This window comes from Myotis myotis, unplaced genomic scaffold (assembly GCF_014108235.1).
Source record: "Myotis myotis isolate mMyoMyo1 unplaced genomic scaffold, mMyoMyo1.p scaffold_m19_p_3, whole genome shotgun sequence".
Lineage (NCBI taxonomy): Eukaryota > Metazoa > Chordata > Mammalia > Chiroptera > Vespertilionidae > Myotis > Myotis myotis.
This window is the reverse complement of record NW_023416335.1, coordinates 1,570,157-1,590,372: the sequence shown is the minus strand read 5'-3', so window position 1 is coordinate 1,590,372 and position 20,216 is coordinate 1,570,157. Positions and strand designations below refer to the sequence as shown.

At 45.1% G+C, this 20,216-nt stretch overlaps 1 protein-coding gene across 2 annotated transcripts; it reads left to right on the top strand.

Annotated features, from left to right (window-relative positions):
- Positions 1–7,313: 7,313 nt before the first annotated feature.
- AGA (aspartylglucosaminidase) lies at positions 7,314–18,164 on the top strand. Of its 2 annotated transcripts, none has more exons than XM_036300502.1 (9): positions 7,314–7,483; positions 9,462–9,615; positions 10,192–10,304; positions 11,971–12,083; positions 13,728–13,842; positions 14,497–14,572; positions 15,403–15,510; positions 16,169–16,302; positions 17,991–18,164. In XM_036300502.1, the coding sequence occupies exons 1-9, from the start codon at positions 7,363–7,365 to the stop codon at positions 18,110–18,112; spliced, it is 1,056 nt and encodes a 351-aa protein (XP_036156395.1). In that variant the 5' UTR covers positions 7,314–7,362; the 3' UTR covers positions 18,113–18,164. The 2 variants fall into 2 exon arrangements, with proteins under 2 accessions (XP_036156395.1, XP_036156396.1); XM_036300503.1 differs by having other exon boundaries at positions 17,920–18,161.
- The last annotated feature ends 2,052 nt before the right edge of the window (positions 18,165–20,216 follow it).

The window sequence follows — 20,216 nt, the reverse complement described above, 5'->3', positions numbered from 1 at the left end:
ATCCTCCAAAATAACCATCTTTTGATCCCAGAGAGAGAATTGCTCTTTTCCTTTCAATCTCCCACTAAGTACCATAGTCAAAATTCTGATGTTGAATAAGGCTTCTTGATCCTTGAGATATAAATAAAACTGGCTCAAACTCCAAATTTACACTCTAATGAAGTTCAAAGTCCTTCAAAAACTTTCCAGAAATTTACTAACGTCTTGAATTTTCAAGGTTCCCCAGTATCTGACCGCTTTCTGTGCATGTTATTCCTATTATGTACTACATTCACCCAGAAGTGACATCCAGACCATTCCTTCAAAAAAAGGGGGGGGATGGGGATGGGGAGGAGGAGAAAAAAATATTGTGTGTTGTAGGCTTTACTGAAAAGACCAAGTGACATCATTCTGACCAATGAGAATGAAGTACAGTGGGGCCTTGACTTACGAGTGTCCCAACTAAGGAGTTTTTCGAGATACGAGCCATCCCTCAGCCGATCGATTTTTTGCTTTGAGTTGTGAGCTAAAATTCGGGTTACAAGCCAGCTTCAGATACCCCACCGCTAGTTGGCGCAGCGAACGTCACAGTGAGCGCCACAACATCAGCCCAGCATCACGTGTCTCACGCGTTCACTTTTAGATTTGAAATACGAGTAATTTGAGTTACGAGCTCCGTCACTGAACGAATTAAACTCGTAAGTCAAGGCCCCACTGTAGTAATCTTCTGGGAGGGTCTGGGAATGCTTCTGCTTTCCTGTTACAAAGGAAGAGGTGTGACTGATCCCACATGTGGATATCCATCTGGAGGAACAGTCATGTGACCATAAGGCAACAGGTAAGTTCTGAATGCCAACAGCTTTCTGCCTCTTGTTTTGGGGGAAAATGTAGAACCCTTTTGCTTTAAACCACCACTAAGTTTTCTTTCATTTGATACAGGAAGCACTCACTTAAAGCTGATACAAAATTTGAGAACCACAGTCGTCATAACCCTAAACCTTTGAAATTCAGAGAGTTTAAAGATGTACGGTCTAAGCCTTTTCTGTAAGAGCAATCTGGTCATTAGGGTACTTCAGCTAGTGAGTGCCATCCAGGTTTCAGGATGAGATTAAAAGCTGGTCACTTCCCAGCTACTTGATTCTGTACCAAGGAGAAAATGATAAAGATGGTAGGAGGGTTGAAAACCCCTTCCTCAGAATGAGAGCTCAAGTGATACCATGCCCCTGACTCTGAATTTGCCCAGAATCTGGAGACCTGCCCAAGCTCAAAGTCTGCCCTGACTCTTCAGAAACCTAAATGTTAGTAACACCTGAGAAATTTAAGAGTCCTGAATTCCTAAACGACCTTCATTATAAATGCCATGGAATACCTGACAGGTTACTTCTGAAAATTTATTTACATACAAAGACCTAAAATTTAAAACACAGTAGAAAACAATTTTTGTTCATTCATAAATGAATGTTACACTCCCATTAAAAATGATGCCATATGTGCCGTTAGGGGGTTTCTGCAGTGCCCAAAATATTTAATTTGTTGACATGAGTGGTAATTATTACCTGGATGTTCATTTTATGCAAAATTCTTTAAGGTGTATATTTGTGTTTCCTGTCCTTTTCTATATTTACATTATATTCCACAATTAAAAGGTGTTTAAAATAATCTAGCAAATATTAGTGACATGCAAAGAAGTTAAAGACATCTTTTTTTAAAAAGCAGTTTACAAAACAATGTGAATAATGTTGAGATTTTTCACCAAATAGAAACATTAAGAGATAGGTGATCTTCAATAAGGCTACAGTACTTAGAAATTGTTGAAGAAAATGTACATGTTTTTAAAAAATGGGAGGAAAAAGAATACTAACTCACATGTAAAATAATCTTCCCCTTTAAATCTTTGCATGAAATACTGGGAAATAATAGACTAGTTGAAAAGTTATATATGGAATACATTTGTTCATTAGAATATTTTTCCTTTTAAATCATAATCAATAATTATTATTTTAAATGGTGAGAGTACTTGCTGTAAGTCATTGTTATTTTAGAAGTTGGCTTTTACTGTGAAAACTTTTACTGTGACACTAGTTAGCAACGTCAAAGTGACTTTTAAAGTTAGGAAGATGTGACATTGGTTTTGTTGCCCTAGGCCTTTACTGTTGTGACAAATCACATTCACAAAGACATCATACCCTATAAACAACTGTCATAAAAAGCAAGTTCCACCATGTAAAATGCTCTACTATATCCTCCTTACAGTAACTTTACTGTAACAGTGACCCAGTATTAAAATTACAAATTGAAAATATGTTATACACAACTTATTTGAAATTACCTAATAGGCCAATATTCAAATATACAATCTTGGGCCTATAAGTCACCAAGATGACTCTTAAAGGTTAAAAAGTAAAAACTAAAATAAATCGTGATTTGAATCTTCTATCAATTTGATAAATGATTTCAGGGACATGAACCAGAAAAAAATATTCTAGAAAGGAAGACTCCTTTCTTTTCTCATTTAGAGAATAATACAATAATAAGATAACACTTATTTCTGTATAATTACTTTAATTACAGTCAGAATGTACAATGAGGTAGTAACATCAAGTGTTCCCAAATTAATGAAAAATTTATTTGGAAGAGAAACAGGGAACCACAACGCTCTAACATTCGTAACAATCAGTACTCAGTTTTCGAAACTAACAAGAGCAAATGCCAATCAAGTAACTTGTATTTAGATAACCCAGGTAGTAGTTCACTGGAGAATTTTTGAAAAAAAAAAATTATTTCAATGCCAAGTCACGTTTACAGCTTTGAACAAGTAGCAAAACATGGGCATGTTTCTCAAATGGATTTCACAGCATCAGTGCCAAAGCCAGAGGGGATGGCTTAGTTTTTTAAGCCTCGGATTTGAAATACCTAGACTCCCTGCAACTACAGCGTTCAATCCTCTGTGGAACCACAGCTTCAAATGCTATCAGGACAGACTCCACTCTTCATCCTTCTGTGACTGGTAAATTGAAAGCCGTGAAGTTTAGAGAAAATGGAGGGGAGCCAGCCCCCTGCCTCACTCCACACAGGAAGGCTCTATTTGTAACATCATTTAAGCTTCCATTTGAGACTGTCTCCTTGGTTAGACTTGAGGATGCTGTTTTTGAAACATTCAGACATTTCACAACCCTGCCATGGGCCATCTTACAAACATTTAAACCGAATTTTAGGCGGCTTAAAGTAGACAGAAAACATTACTTTCAATTCTCATTTAAGATAGTCAAGGAAATTCTAACTGCTTACTTTAAAATGCATTATAGGGAAGGGGGAGGCAGAGAATAACCAAAGAACTTATATGCATATATGCATAATCCATGGACACAGACAATAGGGTAGTGAAGGCAGGAACTTGGTGGAGGGGGCAATGAGAGGAAATGGGGGACATCTGTAATACCCTCAATAATAAAGATAAATAATTTAAAAAAGAAATAAAAAATAAAATGCATTATAGGCATCTGGCCAACTCTTTATTCTTCCCGTGGAAATTCCTGAAACTCAACTTGATTCCTTTTGGCTGCTTTGTATGTTTCTGGACTGCCTCCTCCCTGACAGCAATAGATGGATGCTTTGGTAAATTTCAATTAAACAACAGAATTCTATTTAATATGCATAGTCCTCTACCAGTCTCTCACATTTCCTAACTCATTCACAAATTTTATAAGAAAAAAGACTTGTTTTATCCATTCTATAGATGAGGAAAGTGTGGCTTATGAAGGTTATACCAGTTAACCACAGCTAATATGTTCTTGCCCTACACTGTAAAATCCAGGCCTTGAGAATCCCCTTGACGTATTGGTAGTGATGAGTAACTTCTATTTAGGAATCTAAACATTTTACTAAAGGAAAGTGTGTAATACATTCTAAAGTTAAGTAAAAATAATTCATAACTAATTCTTTTGATTTATCATCAATGCTACATATCTGCTATGTATAATTAATGATTTTTAAAATAATACAAATTTGGAGAGAATTCTGGGAAAACTGTGGACCGTTTTTTTAAGGTCTACTACCTAATTGATGAACAGATGCCCCTTTCCATTTAGAATTCTCTCAAAATTATGCATATGCATCCAATTATATGTAGGCCCAAACGAAAACCTGAGAATAACATAAGGCCACTTCTAGGGCTAAAACTCACATTGTTCTCCAAGTTCTAGTCAAAGAAAAATTAATCCCATAAGGAACTCAAATACCCAGACTAATTTAACATCTTTAAGACCCCTGTAGAGCTGACTTAAAGTTCAGGCAAACACAGTAGACCCAATGGGTATTTTAATAGGTGCTAAAAAGGCATCAGAAAAGTTTGACTCCTCTTAGATGACTTATTATTTTATATACAAACTACAGGCCCAGTGCATGAATTTGTGCACGGATGGGGTCCCTCAGTCTGGCCAGCGATTGGGACCAATGGGGCTGTCCTCCCCCACATCAGGGTGATTGGGGGGCCAGCCGGCCAGGGAAAGGGACTACAGGAGGTTGGCCCAGTAGCAAGCTGTGGGGAATAGGGCTCCCTCCTTCCTCCTGTATGGGTCCAGGGTGTGGGTGAACCAGATTCAGGGTTATCAGGGCCCCAGCAGCAAGGTCTGAGTCAGTACACATCATAGCTACCACCCGTCATCCGGTCATTCTGGTTATTCTGGTCATTCGGTCTTAATGGTCTCTTAGGCTTTTATATATAGAGATACCCTTGAGGAAGCTGACATATTGAGACCTTTACTCAAAATTTCTACTCTAGTACAATTTACCTATTTTCCTCTAACCAGCAGATGAGTTAAACTTCTCTGATGGGAATTTTGATTCCAAGCAAGGAGAGCAGAATTTTGGAGAAAAGAATGGACTTAGTAGTATAAAAATCAATAATCAGAAACCTCATTTAAAATGAAGTCTAGAGGCTCCAGGAAAGAATTCTCATGCACATGTCACTCGACACACATTACTAACCCCAAGAGGAAGACATACACCTTACATCTCTGACAGGAAGTGGTAAATCACTATCTCAGCAGGAAGCAAAGATTCCCCTAGCCCAGAAACAGGTCAGCCAATGGGAGACTGTCAGAACTCGGCGAGTGAGAAACCAGTATACCCAGTATAACTCCAATTTTCCATTTCCTCCAACAAACTCTTGGTTTACAGGAGCCCGGCCCCAGTCCACCAAAATGGGTTCCTCTCCTTTGTTTTCCTGAACTTCAAAACAGCAATTCTTTGTTGTTCCTGAATAAACCCATTTTGCTAGAGAAATTTCTGGCCATTTGTTAAGGTCAATAGTAGGCCAACAAAGTCCAGGCCCTTTTTAGCCAGAAGAAATGCAAATGCTTTCAGAATCAGGAAGCGGCTACACAGAGAGCAGTGGGCACTGAGACTAACTTTTCATGTATTGTTTTGCACAGTTGTTTGCCTGGCTCCTGCGCTTGTATCAAGAATACTAATGGCAGGGGAAATGAGACATTTTGGGGGGGCTAGCAATCTGAATCTAGTCACTGCCCCTTTAATTATCTGGTCCTGCAAAACCTGTTTACCCAAAATACTACTCCCATTTTGGAGAGGCCATAAACCATCCCCAGACGGAGTTAGCAGAGCTGGCACCAGGCCAGGCCTTGAGATGTGGTCCCACTGCCCCGTCCCAGCACCTGGGGCTATTTGTAAAGCCCAGTGATAGGTCCGGAAGCCCCATTCCATATTTGGGAGACAAAGGGACCTAGAGAGTATAAAGAGGGAAAGCCTTCTCCATGTTGGGGCTCAGGATTTGGAGAGAAGCAGGCTCCCCTGAGTCACTGAGCCAGTACATGGGAAATGTCTGGAAATAAATGGGTTTTTCCTGTGCCTCCCGTACTCCTGCACATTTTTTCGGTCGCCTGGTAAATTCTGCAGCACGAAGGCTTAATTCAGGTGCTAATAACAATGAATTCTAAGTACAATATGTTTTGCTTGATTCCTTACCCTGTTTTGTCCCTCTTGTCCATTTTACTTGGCATTCGTTTATCCTGATTAACCCAAGCACAAATGACTTGTTTCTCCTCCAAAATCCCATGGTAGAAACTTATAAAACTTCTAACTTTTTAGTAGCACTTCCCGCCCTTGGATAGGCTGCATTATGCTATCTAAACTGTGCATATACTCTCCTAATCCGGGGCTTTGTAAGCCTCTCAACTCCTACCCAGTTAATGTTTTATTAGTCTGGGTAGATTTACAGGCGCTCTTCAACATTACTTGATTTCGTGTCTTCCCCCGGCAACACAGGCAGGCATTTCCAGAGCCTCAAATGGATGACTGGCTCACCCTTGCCCATCGGCCCAGACAACCCAACTACCACAAAGGTTAGCTCTAAGACACATTTAAAAATCTTCATCCCCGCCCCGCCTTTTATCTGTGACTGTGAATAAAGGAAAACTCATTCAGAATGGACCTGGGAGGACAGGAGAGGAAGGCACGCCTGCAGGTAGGTACCTTGCATGGCACAGCAGCGAAACGGGAAGACTTCCTCTCCACCCAGCAACAGGGAGCAACTTCAGGTGTGGCAGCCAATCAACAGCCGCCCGTGGCACTCCCACTTTCTCAGGGAGCTTCCCTTCCATATGACCTCCCTCCATGTCTTCTTTTCCTGTAAGGAAGAGCGCTCCCTGGTGTTCTGGACTTGCCTGTGGGTCTTCAATGCAATCCCCTGCTCTCCATCCCCGACACCCTCGGCTGCGCTGGCTGGGCCTCTGCCCTTTCCTTTCTCCGGGTTGACTCGGTCAGACACGTAGGACTCAGGCGTTCGGCCTGCAGGCGAGGGGAAGGCCGAGGAGGCTGCCCGCCCCAGGCGCAGGCGGGCGCTCCCGGAGGCTGCAGGGCGGCCTCTCTGCGCCTCGGACCCTCCTTCTCTGCAGTCCTAGGGGGCCCTCCGGCGGGAGAGCCGCTGGGGTTGGGGTGGGGGAAGCCAACCTGAACGGCTCCTGGGCAGCAGCGCCCCTGCCCTCAACCACCGCCCCAGGCCCAAGGCCAGGAATCACGTTCCCGCCCCAACTTTTCATTAACGGAAAAGCTACAATCAAACTTAAAAAGTTCCTAGAGCCACGCCCCCCCGGGCTGCGTAATTTCACGTTAATTTTCCCACATGAGGCGCAATCGGCCTTCAACAAGGAGCAGAGCGAGAAGAACCGCAGCGCCTCAGCAGGGAGCTTCGGGCGGCCTCCCAGGGCCTCCCGCGGGCAGATATAAGTGTGGCGGGAGCGGGTCTCGCGAGACTGCGGAAGCTCCGCCCCCTCCCGGAAGCAGCGGCCGGCAGGTGGGCGGGGCCGGCAGTCACGTGGCCCGCGAGCGCCGGCCGCAGGTCCTTCCGCGCCGCCGGGTCCCGCAGCCATGGCGCGGCGGTGGCTCCTGCTCTGCGCGCAGCTCCTGCTCGGCGCCGCCCTCGCGCGCTGCGCCCGGCCTCTGCCCCTGGTTCTCAACACGTGGCCCTTTCGGAACGCGACCGAAGCAGGTGCGGGGCGGGGCGGGCTGTGCTGCGGGGCGCGGGTCCGGGGTACCCGGCGCCCTTCCAGCCGCGCCCCCCGCTGGGGCGCCCCTTGCGCTGTGCACCGCGCACCGTGCTCGGCTGCGCTCGCTCCCTGTGGGGCCCCGCGCCTGCCGGGCCTGCCCCGGGCTGCCGGCCGGGCATCGGGGTCTCGCTGCCTCCCCTCGCCCCGGGCGCCCGTGCTGTTTTCCCTGACTTACACCTCCTCACCGGCTGCCTCCTGTCCGCCTCTCCGCCTCCATTCTAACCCTCCGCCCTCCCAGGAATGCCCTGTACCCCAGCTCTGCAGACGACTGGTGATTTCCCAAAGAAAGAAAGTTCTGTGTACACTTCTACCGCATCCGCTTGTAGGGCGGGAGGAGCACTTGCTACCTGCAGAGCAGGGTTCCCGTCTCAGCAGAGGATTGACGCCATCTGCGGAGTTGGTCAGAAGTATCTGCCTGGGCCCCCGCCTCCTAGCAGTGGTTCTCAACCTTCTGGCCCTTTAAATACAGTTCCCCCTGTTGTGACCCAGCCATAAAGTTGTTTTCGTTGCTACTTCATAACTGTCATGTTGCTACTGTTATGAATCGTCATGTAAATATCTGATATGCAGGATGGTCTTAGGCGACCCCTGTGAAAGGGTCATTCCACCGCCAAAGGGGTCGCGACCCACAGGTTGAGAACCGCTGTCTGCTAGAACCAGGGCATCTCTCTCTCTCTCTCTGTGTGTGTGTGTGTGTGTGTAAAGCTCCCTAAGTGATTTTCATTTGCAGTCAGGATTGTAGCGAAAGTATTGCCACTTCCAGGAAGCCCCTCCTGATGTACTGCCCTTGTCATCGGTGCCTATCCTCTGTACAGACCATTATCTAGCCATTTTCTCACTGCATTGTGTGTTTCTTTCATTTCAAGACACAATACCCGGAGTAATTTCAGACCCCGCCTGAGGTTGCTAATAGGACTTCCTGGGGGCAGAATTGGCTCCAGAAATCGGTGGAGCTCAGTTTGGACATTGTAAGCAGTGAATGCATTCATAGAAAATGAGGAAACAGGCCAAGAGGAACTAATTCCCAGCGACAATGAGGAAGGAAAGTGCTGGGGCCCAGGCAGGGGACAGTTCTGTGTCTGGTGCATACAGCTTCTCAGAATACACTTTCAAGTTGGTGTGGCCAGTAGGAATACTTACACTATTTACCCAAAGCAGCACCCACCCTTTAAGGAACGTGTGTTGTTGTTTTTAATTAGTAAAGAAATGGACCATTGAAGACTTGTTTCCTTTTCAATGCTAAAAGCATGGGCTCTGCAGCCAAAATGGCTACTTTTGAATTCTGGCTTGCTACCTGCTATCATGTGACCTGGAATAAGTTACTGAACCTCTCTGGGCCTGTTTCCTCCTATTTAAAGTGAGGATAATAATTGCACAGTACTTACCTGGAAAGCTGTGGTAAAGGTTAAATGAATCTATGTGAAGCCCGTATTATAATTATATGCTCTTGTGGTATTGTTATTGAGACTTGCTATGATAGATGCTACCCCAATAAAAGTATTAGTAATACATAGTTTTAATGATCTAATGATACAGACATTTTTAAGGCTTTGATTTAATGAATTTTCAATGTACAGATAATGTTTTTAGCAGCTTCCGTTATAACTTTAAATTGAAGGAGAGGATTTTTTTTTTCTCACACTCAGTAGAAATATGTTTTCATAAGTGGGGGGAAAAACCCTCTTTTCATCAGTAGCCAAAATCTTTGAATTCTTCACAGTAAGTAGTTGCCTTAATAACTTTGTCTATACCACTGTGTATATCCCTCCGATTCCTTTGTCGCATTTGATACACTAATTTAAAAGTTCAGTTTAACTTAGAGATAAATGTGAAAAGTAATTTTAAAAATATGATTTCTCAAAACATTTCTGGTTTGTTGCATTTGGATTGAAACACACTCTGTTGGCATTTGCTGAGCAGCCTGGAGGACGTTAGTGTCCGGAGGTTCCGCCCTGGATGCCGTGGAGAGGGGCTGTGCGGTGTGCGAGCGCGAGCAGTGTGACGGCACCGTGGGCTTTGGAGGAAGCCCCGATGAGTTTGGGGAAACCACGCTGGACGCCATGATCATGGACGGGTAAAGACGCTCCCCAGGACCCAGGCGTCTGCACCGTGGCTTCCTGCGCAGCCAACACCATAGTTAACCAGTCTTCCACTGAGAGCAAGATGGGTGATTACATAAGCTTTGTCACCGGGAACAACCCCCAGCTTGTTACCTGGCCTTTCCAAACACGGGGTTTCCCTCTCAGTTAAAGCAAAGTCCTATCGATCCTAGAAATACCACATGGAGGAAGGTAGGCTCTAGCACAGGACAGCCCCGAGCTACAGAACTCTGTCCCTGACCTGGCGAACAGTCACCCACCGCCGCCCACAAATGCTGTGCTCTGCCTGACATGAGGCCTTGACACCCCTTCCAAAGCCGTAGGAGAACAAGCCAGGGGAGACCGAGAGTCTTAGTGCTGTGCGAGTTTGTGGGAAACTGGCTTCATTTGTCTGGTTGTGGGAATGTGGGTGAACTTCGTGGGTGTGCTGTGACTTCTGCATTAAGTGGGTGTTCATTCTACAGATGACTGGCTTGAAGTAAAGCAGTGCTTTTTAATCTGTGCGTCTGGAAATGCCGCCCTAAGTCTCACCGCACTGTTTTCTCTTGCAGCACCACCATGAATGTGGGAGCAGTAGGCGACCTTAGACGAATTAAAAACGCTATCGGCGTGGCACGGAAGGTCCTGGAACACACCACACACACACTTCTAGCGGGAGAGTCAGGTATATTTTCACTCTCCTGAAGCGTCTAATCTTCTGTCTGTATTCACTGTGAAAAAAGGACTCAGTATGAAACAGTGGATAAAAGCTGACCCAAGTTCAAATCCCAGCTCTTTTACTTACTACCTACTTAACTTTGGATTTGTTACTTCTAAATTCTCACTTTCTTCACCTTTACAATAGCACTTTAAGAAGTTAGTGTATTGTCTGTAGATGGGGAATTGCCGGCCTGAAAGAGGACTCGCTCCAGTTCTCGCCCTGAAACACCGTTTAGAGGCCTAAGACCCGGGAGCATTATTAACGTGAGACGACGGGAGCAGACGGAGCTTTGCTACGCCACTCCCGGTGCCGGGGTCCAACCCCAGCAGGTCCAGGGGTTCCCAAAGGCGTAGATGGAGTCAGCGAAGAAGGAAGGACATGGAGACAGTGTTCAGTTGATCAGCAGCCTAGCCAGGATCTCCAGTCAGGATCTCCAGCCAAAATCTCGTCTGGATCTCCAGAGAGGTTCTGCCTCAGTTCTCCAGCCAGGTTCTGTGTCCATGTTCTCTTGCTAGGTTCTCCAGCCAGGTTCTGTCCAGGTTCTCCAGCCAGGTTCTGTAGCCATGTTCCCTCGCTAGGTTCTCCAGCCAGGTTCTGTCCAGGTTCTCCAACCAGGTTCAGTCACCAGGTTCTAGTCAGGTTCTCTTGCCAATTTCTGTAGTCAGGTTCAGTCCAGGATCTTTTGCCATGTTCTCTCCAGCGAAGTTCTTCTGTCTCTAGGTTCTGTGTAGGTTCTGTCTTCTTCCTTCTGTCTTCTGAGTTCTGTCTCTTTCTGTCTTGTTACATCTGTATTTATACCAGTTGATTCAATCCTATCCATCTCTATTACAAAGGTTAGGGTGTTTCTTATCTCCATTCCAGGGAGTAAAGATTATGTAGCTTAAGCATGATTATTCATAGTTAAAGTGATTAATTACCCGCCTGGCACTTAGTTGAGGGGTTTTATTCCCTCCCTAACTTCAGGGGAAAATCCCTACTTGGGGAAACAACCTTTCTCAGAGAGGTGACCTTGGTTAAAACACATAGTGCCAAGAAGGTGAGCAAACATATTAAGAATAGTATGCCATATATGCCAGGTCCCTTGAAACAGCAAGGATGGACCAGCTCCCGGCATCCCGGTTCATACCAAAAGCATGCAATCAAAACTGACTTTTAACCGTGTATCAGCTCACGGCTCCAACAGGTGGTGTCCAGTTTTGGTGAAAACTGAGTGACAGGCGAAGGGTCTGGTCTTCGTGGGCTCCCGTTACCCCTCCAGTGTCTCCAAGCTTTCCCACGCTGAGCACTGCGCCCTCGTTAGAGCAATAGGATTCTTCATTGGCGGGAGGCGTGCCTGCTTTTCTGGAACGTGGAAGAAGGGAGGCTGTGGGGAAAGGGAGGGAGGAAAGGACACCCGTCATAGCACATACCCCAACGGCCTCAAGCAGATCGCTTTTGGGAAGGACACACGGAAGCTGAGCTTGAGAAGCTGATGCCTTTAAAATTGTTCGTGTCTGAAGACCCGCTGTGTACTCTGGGATGGTGTACCCCGCGGAAGAGACGGCTGAAGTACAGCACTTCCCGCACATAGATTTTATTTAGAAGACGATCATTAGCTGACTTACATTTTTCTCTTCTTTCTAATCCCCAGCCACCAAGTTTGCGGAGAGTATGGGCTTTGTCAACGAGGATTTGTCTACCGATACGTCTCGAGCGCTGCATGCGGATTGGCTTGCTCGGAATTGCCAGCCCAATTATTGGAGGGTGTGTACACATACGCGTGAAAAGTAAATGCTTTCACAATATGAAGTGACCTCCCTTCTGCTCTCTGTTGTCTACCTGGTGCCTAAGGCGATGGTTAGCACCCTGGTTACACTCTAGAACCGATGGATGATTTAAGTTTTTAAGTTGACTCCCGGCTTCGGTGTCTCCGAAAGCCTCCTTGCTGAATGTCCTTCAGGAGAGAGTGAATAGTTGTCAGACTTGGAAGGTTCCCTTACGGGGAGAGGGACCTGCCTCACTCGGAACGGCTCTGCTTGTGTTTCCTTTGAACAACAGTTTCCAAGTCTAAAACGTCAAAGTTTGGAAACCACTGGTCTGAAGTATCCCTTAGCTTGTACCCTGTGCAGTTCCCCAGGATCTCGCCCTGGTGGGGCTGGAGTCTCTAGACCAGTGGGTCTCAACCTTCTGGCCCTTTAAATACAGTTCCATATGTTGTGACCCAACCATAAAATTATTTTCGTTGCTACTTCATTAATGTTGCTACTGCAGGGGTCCTCAAACTTTTTAAACAGGGGGCCAGTTCACTGTCCCTCAGACCGTTGGAGGGCCGGACTATAGTTTAAAAAAAAAACTGTGAACAAATTCCTATGCACACGGCACATATCTTATTTTGAAGTAAAAAAAACAAAGCGGGAACAAATACAATACTTGTATTTGCATGTGGCCCGCGGGCCGTAGTTTGAGGACCCCTGTGCTACTGTGATGAATCGTCATGTAAATATCTGATATGCAGGATGGTCTTAGGCGACCCCTGTGAAAGGGTCGTTTGACCGCCAAAGGGGCCGCGACCCACAGGCTGAGAACCGCTGCTCTAGATTTTTAGATGCCTAGTATGTTACCCGTGGGGTACTTGATCTGTCCACTGTGGGGCTTGGAGCCTAGGTCAGTCTGACTTTGCCATTCAGGGTTTTACTGTGGGCTGTCGCAGCCACTCATCTGTCTCTTCCCCAAATCCTAATTACCTTTGAGGGTCCCAGGAGTGTCTGGGGTTAGTGCTTGAAAGAGGCCTCTGTGTAAAACCAGGTCAGGGCGGCCCTGAGCGCACTCCTGATATGACATGAGAAGTCCGCTTCTTGCTGTAATGCTAATCCATGTGTTCCACCTAACTTTATGAATTTGGGTTATTTTCTTGAGCCTTTGAGATTCATAAAGGAATCGGAGTAAAATTTAGACTATGTTCACTTGAACCTGGCTTTGAAAGAAAGGTGGTTTTAAAATTGAGTTTGCTTTGAATTGATAATTCTTCTTTGGCCCAGGGAACAAATCATGAAATTTAGAGGTCAGGTTGCAGACCTAATTCTGTTGAGGATTAATATCAAACACAAAGTCTTCACTTAATGTCTGCCATTATGCTGAGAACTTTAGGCACATAAAGAGAAAAGCCGGGGATCTTTTCCGGAATGAGTAGATTTTCCCCCCACATTGTATAAGTCTGAGACCAGGAGGTACTCAGTGAAATTATATCCATCTGTTCACAGAAGGCTCAGTTAATCTTTGGCTTTTAATTCTTATCTTTCACGTACCAGATGTCTTTTTGAGTTCTTGCTAATGTTCGTGATTGTATGTAACTACTTGCCGATTTCTAAAATCGCCCTTTCTAAGAAATAAAACAAATCTTTTTTACAGAATGTTATCCCAGATGCTTCAAAATACTGTGGACCTTACAAGCCACCCAGTATCTTAAAGCAGGATGGTTCTGCTTATGGAGAGACAGGAGCTCATTATGGTCATGACACTATCGGTAATTTGCCTTTGATACAGTTTTTGTGGTTAAAGTTAAGCCATTTTTAATTGCCTTTCTGTGGTTCTTAACTTTTTCATCCCTATTCATGTGGCAGAGGTGTTTTTTATAGTTTTAACTGGCAAGTTAGACTTTAAAGATATGTACCTACGTACAGCGTGCGCACACGCACACACACAAACACACATATGCATTCTTTCCTTAGCATCTGTACACATTTTGACACGTTAGCTTATACAAGACCCTAATATCTAATGACTATTCACTTGTGGCTTTTTAATGTTTATTTCTGTTTAGCTCTGTAATAATTTGACATTTGCCACATTCACGTGATCTTTCCAGGCTGTGATGTTGAAAAATTCTATTAGTCTAGTGTCAGTGATTGTCTCTGGAATGACCTTTGAAAAAGCCTTGAAAAGTAACTGAGGAAACTGAAGAATAAGAATATGGGGTGTCCACCAGATGATGCTGTGAAACCAGCTCATTAAAAAGCACAAGTTATAGTTGGTATCATCTGCAGTATTCCCAAATGTCCTATTCTACCTGAAATTCACGAAAGAGGAAATTTACATCACCAACTGTTCAATTATTTGGTTATATTTGAGGTAAACTTTATAGTTGATACCTACAAAGAATTTTTTGTTTTAACTCCAGGCATGGTTGCAATCCATAAGACGGGACACACTGCTGCTGGTACATCTACTAATGGTATAAAATTCAAAATACATGGGTCAGTGTTTCTAAGAGTACAGCTCTCACAAGTATACACTGAGTACAAACCCGTATGTGCTTGCTGCTTTGGGAGGTGCAGAAGCAAAGCATAGCCTTACCTTCATGGCGGAGATGAACAGTTGTGACAGAGAGGAGATTAGTGTCTGCCAAGTGCCAAAGGAGAGGGAGGCCCTGGGTGCTTGAGAGTTGGGGGTTAGAGGGTGAGCCGATTAGTAGTCAGGGAGGCCAGTAGGGAGCTGAGCCTGAGCCTCAGGAAGGGAAGGGGACGTCCAGGTGAAGGCACTGACAGGGCCGAAGTCCTTCACACAGTGCAGGGCCCCCGCTGGCTGGAAGGGAAACTGCGTAATGTCGGGCCAGGGGAGGAAGACGAGTCAGATTTCAAGGGGTCTTAAGTGAGTGCAGTATTTCTGGATTTTTTTCAGAGTAATAGAAAAGCATTGACGGGTTATGACAAGGAAACACTTCGGTACAGTTTGGGCACATTAGCTAGAAAGCAGAAGTCGATAGTAGGCGAGGAAAATGAATGTGAACCTGTTGAGGTAATTCAGAAAGTGGATGACCAAGGATGGGAGTAGTGGAATAGTCACTGTAAGTCTGTGCCATCTTGATAAATAAGCTGGTATCAAATTCTTAGAGAATTAACGGAGGTTTGTGGAAATCCAAGTTGAAACTTATGAAAATCCTTTTCTCTGTGTTCTGATGAAGAAATTACTTAAAACAGTTATCCATGGCTAAGTGGAAATAGCTGCTATTATTGAAACAGCTCATAAAATAATTTCAGTTTGCCACTGATTTCCGGTCCTAAATCACTGCTGTGTCCTCCCACAGTCGAATCGGAGATTCTCCGATTCCCGGAGCCGGCGCCTACGCTGACGACACTGCCGGGGCTGCCGCGGCCACTGGCGATGGGGACATACTGATGCGCTTCCTGCCCAGGTGCGACTTCCCACCCTTGTGACTTTCTGACACCCTTCGAGGAGAATTGTCTATCAAGGTGGATCGTAACGTTCCTGCCACGTAATCCGAATGTGTGTGCAGGAGCTTCTGAGAAAGTCTGCTCACAACCCTGTCCCTGTCTCGTTGATAGCATAATCACTCAAACTAAGTAACCCTGGTCCTCTCAAAATAAAATAATATTTCTCACTCGACCTCACAGATGAGGATACTTAGGATCCATGTAAATGATATAAGGCCATGAGTACAGGAGCTGTGGTAACTGATGATAAAAGCCAGAAATGCAGTCACTGTGTCCAACCCCTGGAATATAATCATGACAAGGAGGTGCTTCGCACAGGCCCAGGGTTTTTCCTATTGATCGTGGCCTGTTTCTTAAAGATGACCTCTGTCCTTTGTGACCTCCGCTGTTATTACTGAGTAACAGTTACTCCAAAATAATAGTCCTCCAAACCTGATGGGCGGATGAATTGACAGACATTGTATCAAGGTCTGCATGCGTTTTCCGCTGCTGCCACCGCCTGTTAATTTATTCTGTCAAACTTGACAATTTTGATAGTTATAGATTCCTCTCTTAAAGTAACTAAAGTTAGACTTAGTTTAATTTTTGATTCTCAAGTGTTGCCTCTGTTTCAATCAGCTACCAAGCTGTAGAATACATGAGAGGAGGAGAAAGTCCCACCACAGCTTGCCAGAAAGTGATTTCAAGAATCCAGAAGTATTTTCCGAAGTTCTTTGGGGCTGTCATATGTGCCAATGTGACCGGAAGTTATGGTGAGTCGTATTTGGAATTTGTCTTTGTGCGAACTTGCAAATGTTGATGAAAACATACCCTTTTGAACATCCGTATATATATTATTCCTAGACAATGGAAATGGGGGATGTTGAGTAGGCACTGGGCCAATGTTCACCAAGGATCTGTCAGGACCCACAGTGTTAGCAATACACGTGGGCCCTGCTGCGGCTGACGGGGGCTGCGATGCGATCTTCGCTCCGAGTCCTCTGCTCGCTGTCCTGAGTGCCCTTCTGCTCAGTCCGTGCTGAGATGGGCGAATCGAGTCCGATGCTGTTATTAACTAGAAGTAGAAAGGGGTAACTTATCTTCCCTGCTTCTTCCCCATTCATTATTTAAATGTCCTAGTCATTTAGATCTTCTTGGGGCGCCATGGTACAAAACGTATAGTAATTAGTAAGCCTAAGGAGTTAGCGGAGTTACTTTTGTACTGAGCAGGTCCTTTGCTTCATTTAAGTTCTGTCGGAGTCCAGCGTGGTTTCAAAGCGTTTCAGGATCAGCCGCCACAGCTTCTCATTAGTGTGTTTCCCGATGGGGAAGATACACAGCTGACTGATCAATATGACTTATTAGGTTAGACTGCTTATTACTGAGCTTTGATCTTTTACTTCCCACAGTTCTGTATTTGAAAAACGTGTTTGAAGAATTTCTTACTCTTTTCTTAAGTACTGAGATAAAAAAGTCAATATAACTTATGGGAGGGAAAGGCTTTATGTATAAAATAAGTCAGTTTCATTGATTTCCTCTTAAAAAGTAAACCTTAAAAGGCTCAGAGTTGGATTTAATAGGATGTAAAATGATGATGATATAATGATGGCTGAATTTAAAATTGTAGGTGATAATTATATAATTGTAGATGAGTCTAGTCCAGTGGTTCTCAACCTTCTGGCCCTTTAAATACAATTCCTCATGTTGTGACCCAACCATAAAATTATTTCCGTTGCTACTTCATAACTGTAATGTTGCTACTCTTATGAATCATAATGTAAATATCTGAGATGCAGGATGGTCTTAGGCAACCCCTGTGAAAGGGTCTTTTGACTGTCAAAGGGGTCGCGACCCACAGGTTGAGAACCGCTGGTCTAGTCCCTTATAGGGAAAGTGATGGCATTAGGGGGACACTCTCCACATGTCTGTGCACAGGTAGGTAGGGCGGCTGGAAGCCACGTCAGTGAGATGAACTTGATTAGATCAGAGTGTCTTGACCAACAATTCTGCACTTTCTATGGGAACAGAAGAGCAGGAAAGAACAGGGCGCCTGGGGGGGGGGCGGGTTCTGGGTGAAAGATGGGCACGTGCTAGTGGCTGGGGGAATAAAATCTTTAGATACCCTGAAAAATGCTTTTTTTTTGCTAAGGAAAGAATATGGAATCAGTAAACAATAGTAGCATTTTTATAGAGCAAAAAAACAGCCTATATTCTGGGGTCCAAAGCGATGGCTCACCCACAGGTCCCTTCCTCAGGGACTATCGATCTGGGCACTGAGGCAGAGGATGCAGCACCCTCCGCGCGGCCTCGTCGGACAGCAGGCGGTGTCTGTGTCCATGGCACACAGGACCGTCCTGTAACCAGGCGGCGTTCTCTTTCCTCGGCCACAGGTGCCGCTTGCAATAAACTGCCAGCGTTCACTCAGTTCAGGTTCATGGTTTATAATTCTCTCACGGAGCAGCCCGTGGAGGAGAAAGTGGACTGCGTCTGAGCCACTTCTGCATCAGCATCTGGATTTGGAGGAGAGAGAAGCAAAGGCCGGAAGGTGACTCGCCGTCGCTGCGCAGTGGGCGCCTGTTCTAAGTTCTCTGTAAAATAAGCACCAAAATAAATGTTTGCTGAATTAGCCCCTTCACTGTCCATGTGTGAAATTTTTATTCTCCATTTTATTGAAGCTTTGTGTATTGCCTGAAAAAGAATGTGCACCTGTGTGTATCTTTTATATGTTTACATTGTGGGTGATATTTGGATTTCTACTCAGTGGTTTAAGGCATTGTTACTTTGAGGTTTTCTTTCCATAGTGATATCTTAAAGCCCTAAGAAATCGTCTATATTTGGAGACTTAAAATAATCAGATTATCCACGTTTTTTAGACCCAAAGGAGAAAGTAAGGGTGAGGCCAAGCATGATGAGTCCTGATTGAATTTCAGTGCGGCCCAGCCACGTGTCTGCTGACAGAGTTTCGGTTTTGCAGAGTCTCCTCGCCAGTCTGAAGAGGAAAGGATGCGGGTGGTAATGAAGGCACTTTTGCTTTGCGTGTGTTGGAAAGTCCAGCCACCTTCTGGCGAGCAGTCCTGCTAGTCTGCTCCTCTGACAGGTGCAGGGTGCGGGCAGGTTCTCCAGGTAGGAAGGTCCCCCAGCCACAGAAGTCTCTGCTCTTTCAGCTGCGAAGATTTACTACAGTAATTCCTTCTGAGAACGACTTAGGGAATGTGACCTCGCCCGTGGTTTCACTAATCTCCTGTGCTGAGGTCGGTGTTTTCAATTAGAAATAAGTCGTCTAGCTCGGTCTGGTTTCCCTAAGTGCCGGTCCCTGTCCGGCTGATAACGGTACAGAGGTGTATGTGTGCTTTCTCAGCACCTCTGTTCCTTCAAAGCCATTACTATTACCATCTGCAGTCGGTCAGGAAGCTGTATGTCCAATATTGTCCTCGGGCGTCAGTGTATCTGTTATGTTTTTTCCTTTACTCACCGTGATATCTAATGTTTTTCTCATGTAGGGCTAGAAAGCTGTAGTTTTGAGGATGCTGTTGGCTCCCTTGTTCTTAGACCATGCTGTGTCTCACTGCCTGGGAGCCCTCTGCTCCATCCCCAGTCAGATTCTTCATGAATGAGAACTGGAAAGCTGGAATTAGCAGCTACTAATGGTTGCCCAGAAACTAATCCTATATAATAAAAGCCTAATATGCTAAGTGTCCGGTCGTCCGTTCAACAGATCAAAGCGTAATATGCTAATGATATTCTAAGGCCGCTCAACCGCTCACTATGATGTGCACTGACCACCGGGGAACAGACACTCCGACTGGTAGGTGAGCTTGCTGCTGGGGCCCAGCTGATGGGGACTGAGTGAGACAGGCCAGACACGCCCTGGAGCCCTCCCGCGGTCCCTCCCCAGCTGGTCAACCTCCAGTATCCCTCCCTGGCCCCGATCATGCAGATGCTTTTTTTTTTTTCTTTCACTTGATAAAAAATGTTCTTTTTTCACTTTGCCTACTAAGGGGAAATTAAGTTGTCCCAGCAGCCCTGGCCAGATAGCTCATTTGGTTAGAGCATCATTCCAATATGCCAGGTTGTGGGTTTGATCCCCGGTCAGGGCACATTCAAGAATGAACAAATTAGTGTATCAATAAGTGGAACAACAAATTGATGTTTCTCTCTCTCTCTCTCTCATCAATTTAAAAAGTAAAATACATTGCCCTAGCCCCGTGGTCAGCAAACTGCGGCTCGCGAGCCACATGCGGCTCTTTGGCCCCTTGAGTGTGACTCTTCCTAAGCCTTAGGAGCACCCTAATTAAGTTAATAACAGTGTACCTACCTATATAGTTTAAGTTTAAAAAATTTGGCTCTCAAAAGAAATTCCAGTCGTTGTACTGTTATTTGGCTCTGCTGACTAATGAGTTTGCCGACCACTGCCCTAGCCCACAGATAGATTAACCAACTTTAAGAGATTCATACAGCATCAACACTGTCACCTGAATATACGTATTCACACACAGGGCATGCCATCTGATTCGGTTCTCACCTCTTTCCAGCCCATGCCTTCCAGCTGGAACAGTAGGCTTTAGTTTGAGCATTATCTTAGCTCAGTTTAACAGCAACACTTAGGGAAAGGCAGTGACTCTGGTATCAGCAATAGCAAACTTTCTTTATTATCACCTCCAGAGAAACTTCACTCAAGGGTTTAGGA

Excerpts from the sequence above, each read along its gene's own strand:
- AGA (XM_036300502.1), top strand. The coding sequence starts at position 7,363 with ATGGCGCGGCGGTGGCTCCTGCTCTGCGCGCAGCTCCTGCTCGGCGCC. Across the intron at positions 12,084-13,727 it reads GCCAGCCCAATTATTGGAGG|AATGTTATCCCAGATGCTTC; the intron begins GTGTGTACACAT and ends TCTTTTTTACAG. Across the intron at positions 14,573-15,402 it reads ATAAAATTCAAAATACATGG|TCGAATCGGAGATTCTCCGA; the intron begins GTCAGTGTTTCT and ends GTCCTCCCACAG.